Source organism: Cystoisospora suis (assembly GCF_002600585.1).
Source record: "Cystoisospora suis strain Wien I chromosome Unknown contig_10499, whole genome shotgun sequence".
NCBI lineage: Eukaryota > Apicomplexa > Conoidasida > Eucoccidiorida > Sarcocystidae > Cystoisospora > Cystoisospora suis.
Window position 1 is genome coordinate 1 of NW_027163272.1, and position 6990 is coordinate 6990.

Genomic DNA, 6990 nt, shown 5'->3' on the forward strand with positions numbered 1-6990 from the left:
GCGCAGTGCTGCGGCCGCGGCAGCAGCACAAAAAAGTAAAAGGATTTTCTTGTAGTGTTGGAATTACCTAGTGGGAAGCCTGGAAACTTTGTCAGAAGAGCCATTAGCAACACTCCGTGGTAGCCGGCGATTGTCGAGAGCGTGAGCGGAGCTCCGCCGCCACCGTTTCGCCTTGTCTCCCTACAGTTGAAATTAGTTAACTTTAGCTTTTTATGTTTAGAAACATTTTACTGTGTAACATTGTAGCGAACGTGGCCGCTGCTGCAGTTCAGAGCACCGGCGAACCGATAGCTCAGCCCGCGGCGTCTTCTTCAATAAAGCCCTGAGTATTGGCCTTGCGAGACGTCACTAGAAGAAAACTCCGTCAAAGCTAAAGTAGTAGTCCAAGTAAACCGGTTGGAGGTAGCATTCGTCCAAAGAAGTAGTGTGGGCTTCAGTCCAAACTAGGTTCACTAGGTGGACGAGACAAAGTGAAGACGGGCCAGGTCCGTCTGTAGTTCACAAAGCATCTGAGCGAATGAGACATAGATTAAGCAGGTCAGTCATTACCTCGGAACGTCTGAAGTTAGGGACCCCGAGTATTGGGGGACACGACTCGTATGTCGACCGAGCTGCTTGGGAGGGAACGTCTCAATATGGTGAGAGTCAATTGAAATAGCTCACTGTGGTTGATCAGCAAGCTGGGGCCTGAGTCATATGGATGGCTTGTATTGAGGAGAAGAAGCATAGTCTCCCCGGAGATGATAGTGTCAAGTGCGCAGCGCTTGGAACTGTGGATACGTGCTTGGCAGACGGTAACTTCCCGGCTGAACACCCCCTTTTCTTTGAAACACACTTCCCTCTCGCGGTAAGTTTATTCATAGATAGACTGTCACACGGATGGCCAACCGGAGACTTTCTAGGACAGGCAGATACGGGGTCGTAAAGCGTCCAGTTTTTTTCAGTAGATATCGCGAGCCAATAGTCAGGAGGGAAGAGCGGACTTCGAGAAGACTGGACAGACACGGGTAGTCATGCTAGGTAATGGGATGAAAGATGAGTGACTCCAGGTACCAACTGCAGAATGACAGAAAGTAGTATTCTGGAGAAAGAGTACACCAGACCTCCGGATGAGGACCGACCGTACACCCGTCGAGTGAGTCAGGTTTCTGTCCGTCCCGTCTGAACAATCCAGCCGACCCGGACTGCAACCTTTGAGGGGGAAATGCCGTCGCAAATGTCCTGGCAACGATCGGGCCGGAGCACTTTTTCTTCACCGCGAATCGTCCACGTATCTTTGCGGTCACTTTCTGAGCATCCGGACGCGCATTTCCCGGGTAGTCAGCCACGACGAGCCTCTGCGGCGAAAACTCTAGAAGAGTTTTTCACTGTGATTGGCGGAGCGTAACCTCTTTGCTCAGGAATCCGAAAAGACCATACATACGCCCCCTTTCCTAGGTCTCCGGTCTATGTCCTCTGGTCGTCTATGAGCCCCGGTCAGTTTCCGCTGTCCGGACTGCCCCCGAGGTCACGTAAGCACGATCTGGAGGGCTGTCTGTTCTGCCTGTCTATCTCGATACTGGCGGGACAGAAGATCAGTGAGAAGAGAACAACACGCTTCCAGAATCGCGAAGCCGTGAAGCTCGTCCTAGTGAAATGGCAGCCACAAGAACTTTCAAACTTCGGTGTTGCTTCTTGTGAGAACGTACATGAGACCCAGCAATGAGATGCCCCGCAGCCCGTTTATCGGACGTCCCACAGCACAGCATTCAGTAAGTGGCCACACACTCGGGCTACGCGCATTACGACAATGATCTGCCCAACATTACCACGGCAAGCGAGGCGAGGGCTTCGTGAAGGGTGAGGAGAACTGTAGAACCGCTGGATAGGCTGTGTCGGACGTCTCTGTACGTGGGAATTCGCGAAGAGAAGTTATGTACTTTTTGAATGAAGACCGCAGCAGGAGCGTGTTCACACCCCGTGGCACGGCAGGCACCATAGCCGATGAACGTGTGACATAGAGCCTTGGCTGCATTACACACTTTTAAACGACCCTCTAACTCTTGCAGTTGACAAGCGTGGAAAAAAGGCAAGTATGATTCTCGCATTGCGATTCACAATCTGGCATTTTTGCCATCTAGAATCTGAGAGGGGGAAAGCGCATACCATCGTGCTGTGATCCTGTAAGGGAAGAGCAAGCAGGGGCAGCCTCAACGAACGCAACACACACACGCTAGGGGGGCGCTGGGGCTTGGAGAGTACTTCTCGTGTGGGATAATGAGATGGATGATAGCCAGCAACGTCAAACCAGAGCCGACGAAGTTGTTGGTATCTTCAGCATTGTAAGAAAGCAGAAATTTGCGGAATTCATATACGTTCCAACGTGGTGGGGGGGCAGCACGGGCAAGCGGACCGAGAGGGGAGCTCTTGCGAGAGACAAGAAGACGGTCTTTCTTCTCATAGTAGAAAGATACCAACCTCTGGTCGGATCGGCGGGGGTGGGGCAGTAGTAGTAGTAGCAGTGGTAAGTAGGATGACTAGGACAACGACTACTACCGTCCTCGGTTGATCCAGCATCGGGTAGCTTACAACACGAATGAGTTTGGCAGCGTTTCCAAGATTCTCTTCCTGTGAAAAGGGGGGGTCTGCTCTTGACTCTGTTTTCTTTCCCGCTTCTCAGTGCTCTATTTCTGATTCTACTCAGTTCCGTGGGTTGGGCAAACGCTTTAGCTGACATTTTTTTCCTGACTTGTTTGTTCACCCGTTGAACCCCGCTGTCTTCGTGTTGTGACCTAGGAGAGGAGCGTGGCGAGCTGCTGCCGCTGTCCTTGTTGTTACCATCATTATTGCGGGTCTTTCTTTCTTTTGCCCCTTCTCACGGAAAGGTAGAAACTTTCTTTTCGCTCGATTTCTCTTTCCACTCTTTTACCTTCCATTCATGAACTCTTCCATTTCTCTTTCCTTCCTCACTTGTGCTGCTGTACGACGCGAAGGACGCGTCACCACCGCGTTCCCTCTTCCTCCTCAGCGCAGGCCGTCCATCCTTTCTTTCTTTCCTTCTTCGCGGTGGCTGTCTTTTGTTTCGACTTCCCGGGGAGAAAAGTACCCACTAGCGGGTTTCTGTCTTCTCGCTTGATCACCCTGTGCCTGTTCATGATTTGACAAACGTCTTTTCTTCTCTGGCTATGTCCTCTCGTGTTCCGCGTACACCGCCGCCTGTTTGGCCGGCGGCCGCCGCCGCGTAGAAGAAAAGAGCCCAGGCTACCACGGTTTTTGTCCGGCAAATCTTTTCTGAGTGATTTAGTTTTTTTTTTTGTTCCCCCACCCCTTGTTTTTGTACATGTTTCTTCTTTAGCTCGGCGGCTTTTCTCTCCCAGTTGATAGGGAGTGCATCACACTCCGCTGGCGTGGCTTCTTTCTGTTGTTAGCTAGTCTTGACCTCTTTCTAAACAGGAGAATCTGACGGGGTGTCTATCAATCCGAAATCAATCAGCTCGTCTCGGAGTTTTCTGTTCTTTCTCGGGAAGTCCTTTTCCTTTGACTCTCTCCATCTCCGTAGGATCTGGGCACCTTCCATCCTTCTCCGTCTTCAGCAATTGTTTTTTATCATTAGACAACGCGACGGCGTCCGATTTTCCCCCCCTCTCCCCCTCCGAGAGCGAGTGGGGGAGAGAGTTGTGAACAACCCATTTGATCTTTTTCCCGGGGCGATCATTCGTACCTGTTGTACAGCTAGCTATTCCACCAGATAAACCAATAGATAGATAGACTTTTACGTTGAGAGGATCCTTTCCTCATTCTTTTTATATTCTCATTCTCTTTGTCGGGAGTTCTTCGCCAAGTCGTCGTAGGCGACGTTGAAGAAGAAGAATATCGGTCAAGATATAGACGAAAACCTCTTCAGTTAGCTAACGAGCTAACCCTTCATCTCTCTCATATTTCCTTTCTTTCTCTCTCTCTCTATCTTTCAAAATGGAGTATACGGATTCCGATGGTATGGATCTTGACCGTCGCCCTATCGGCGAGATGTCTTACTATCCATCCAAGTCGTTTCTCAATCTGGAGAAGGATTACCCCATTCTCAGGCCTCTCTATACAGACTAGTAAGTTAGTATGCTTTCTCGTTATCATTCCACGGCATTCTTATCATTTCTGCGTGTCTGCTTCTTCTTCTCTTCGCGTGTCTTCCATTCTCTCGATCTCTGGAATGAACCTACGAAAAACGACACAAGAAGGTTGGCTGTGAGACTTCAAATTCTCTCTGATCAATCATCACACGCATGCATAGAGAGAGAGAGCGATGGTCATCGTCAGGGGCAAAGGAACCTTCTCCCTCACATGGGGTGTAGTTGCTTCACACCCCCAAAAGAAGAAGTTTGTCTTTTCTCCTCAGTCATGTTGTCTCAGAGAAATATCCATAGAAGAAGGGGGCTGACGTGGTCGCTCTCATGTCTAGAGGGAGTGTTTATGGTGAATGGGCTGGTCGACCACGACCACACCACGGGGCTCTCTTCTTATCTAAGGAACAAGAGAAGAAGAAGCAGGTCGTATCTTTTCCTTATTTCTCTGATGATCTGGACATCTTCTTCTCTCCCCTAGTTTTCATGGCTAATTATCTCATCCACCACTTAAACAACTTCTTCTCTCAACAAATACATCTATCTCTAATCTAGCTATCTTTGATTTATCTATATATATGTATAGGCGTCGTCATAGAGACATAGATAGATCAAGATCACCCATCCCGTAACACCTTTCCTAAGTGCATGCCATCTCCTACCTCTCTGTCTCTCTCTGTGCAGCCGGTGTGTGTATCTCCTACATATGAGGTGTTGCATGCGGTGGTCGTTGTGTGTGTTGCTACAGTGAGAGCGCGTATACAGCAGGTCCTCATTTACAATGGACGATCAATCACTATTATCTAGCTCCTTTAGCGTCGATCCTCTATCTCCTTGTCTGCTATTTCGGGACCAAATGGATGAAAAATCGACAGCCCTATGATCTCCGACAACCCTTAAAGTTCTGGAATCTCTTTCTTTCCATATTCAGTTTTATGGGCATGGTAAGAAATGAAACAACGATCAATACACGACACAGATATATATGTATATACCTATACATATATATATTTACATACGTATATAGAAAGATATCCATACATCTTGATACACAGACATTCCTAGATAGACATAGAGATAGATCAAGGACAGATAGATAGATACGTAGACAGATACGAGATATCGTGCACGTTGTCCGTGTATGTGTGTGTGGCACTTCACGCCCGGCATAGCTCATTCGTATGTATATATATATATATATGTATACGTCTATATATACAGAGAAAGACGCGGTCAACTCTTATTCGAACCGCAATAGGAGTGGTTGATCCTCTATACATATGTATCTAGATATATTTATATGTCTATGAGTGTGTTTGCAGGTGTATATGCCCTGTGTATAGCGTGCTGTGTATCTTTATTCAGACACTTCCTCCCTCTGTACATCCATAAACTTCTACAGGCAAACATACATAGACATACATACGTAACTACATTTATATATGTATATATATATCTGTATATATATATATATACTCTTGTCTCTTGAGTGCATCACATGTAGATAATTTCCCCCCCGAGTTATTTTCTTTCATCCTCACAGCAAATGTCCCTCCAGCCCCCCCCCCCTATCTTCATCTCTATTCCCATGATTCACACCTTTCTCTTCATCCCGTTTTCTTTCGCTCCTTATCTTGTCTATCTATGTATCTCTCTATCTATCTTCATCTCTCTCTCTCTTTCTTCGTTAATGATGTGTCTCTTATTTTTCTTCCTAATCTTTGTTTTACTTCTCTAAGCCCCCCTTCTTCCCATTCCCTCCTTGTATCTCCCCCTTTCTTACCTGTTCACTTCTCTATCATCCTCTTCTTATTTCATTCGTGTCTTTCTCCTTCTTTTCTTCTTCTTTTCTTTGTAGATTCGCGTGGTTCCTCACTTGATGGAGATTTTACGACGCTGGGGCTTTGAGGTGTCAATATGTTCGCCGCCTGTGTATACCTACGGTCATGGTGCATGCGGTTTATGGATATTTCTCTTTATCTATTCCAAGTATTTTGAATTGCTTGATACGGTCTTCATAATTCTTCGTAAGAGGCCTCTGAACTTTCTCCACTGGTACCATCATGCGACTGTTTTACTGTATACGTGGGATGGCTATTGCGTGGAGCAACCCGCGGGGATCTACTTTGTGGCAATGAATTACAGTGTTCATGCAGTGATGTATTTCTATTACTTTCTTGCGTCTCAATTGCAGAGGCCTTTATCATGGGGAATCTTCGTCACCATTGCGCAGATCTCCCAGATGTTCGTAGGCGTAGGTGTCACGTGTGTGTCGCTCTACTACTCGAATGTGTATAGGTTTAGCAACACATGGAAAGACCATCAATTTACCGATCCTATGGTGTATGGACAGTATATCAATACGCGCAATCTTGTCTATGGATTACTCATGTATTCCACCTACTTCTATCTCTTCGCCGAGTACTTCGTGAAAAGATACGTCGTCAAAAAGAAGACGCCCGCCTCACCGACGTCTTCTTCTTCTTCCACGTCAACTGCTCCAGCAAGTGAGAAGAATAAGGACAAGAAGAACAACAGGGGTTTGTATGCTAGTGAGAAAAAGATCATAGAAGGAGAAGGAGGAAAGGCAGAAATGGATATCAAGAAATCTCAATAAAGATAGAGAGACAGAGACAGAGAGATAGGAGAAAAGATACAAGGAAAGAGAGAAAGAATGAAAGACTTTTTCTCATATGGATGTTGTTACCCTGTTCTTCTAAGGTGGGGTTTCTCATTGTTTCAGTAAAGGATTCTATGTAAGTGCAAGGGGGGGGGGGGATTGAGACCCCCACCACAAGTCAAGACAGAGAGAGAGAAAGAAGCCCATTCCTACGAAAGAAATCTTAAGGGACATTGACAAGAGGGGAGAAGAGAAAAGAAAGAAAGGGAGAGA

At 46.9% G+C, this 6990-nt stretch overlaps 1 protein-coding gene across 1 annotated transcript; it reads left to right on the forward strand.

The window, feature by feature from the left end:
* Positions 1-2598: 2598 nt before the first annotated feature.
* CSUI_011265 (integral membrane gns1 sur4 family protein) lies at positions 2599-6816 on the forward strand. Its single transcript, XM_068071366.1, has 3 exons — positions 2599-4082; positions 4846-5041; positions 5956-6816. Exons 1-3 carry the CDS (start codon positions 3952-3954, stop codon positions 6712-6714), a joined length of 1086 nt encoding a protein of 361 aa, XP_067916658.1. The 5' UTR covers positions 2599-3951; the 3' UTR covers positions 6715-6816.
* The last annotated feature ends 174 nt before the right edge of the window (positions 6817-6990 follow it).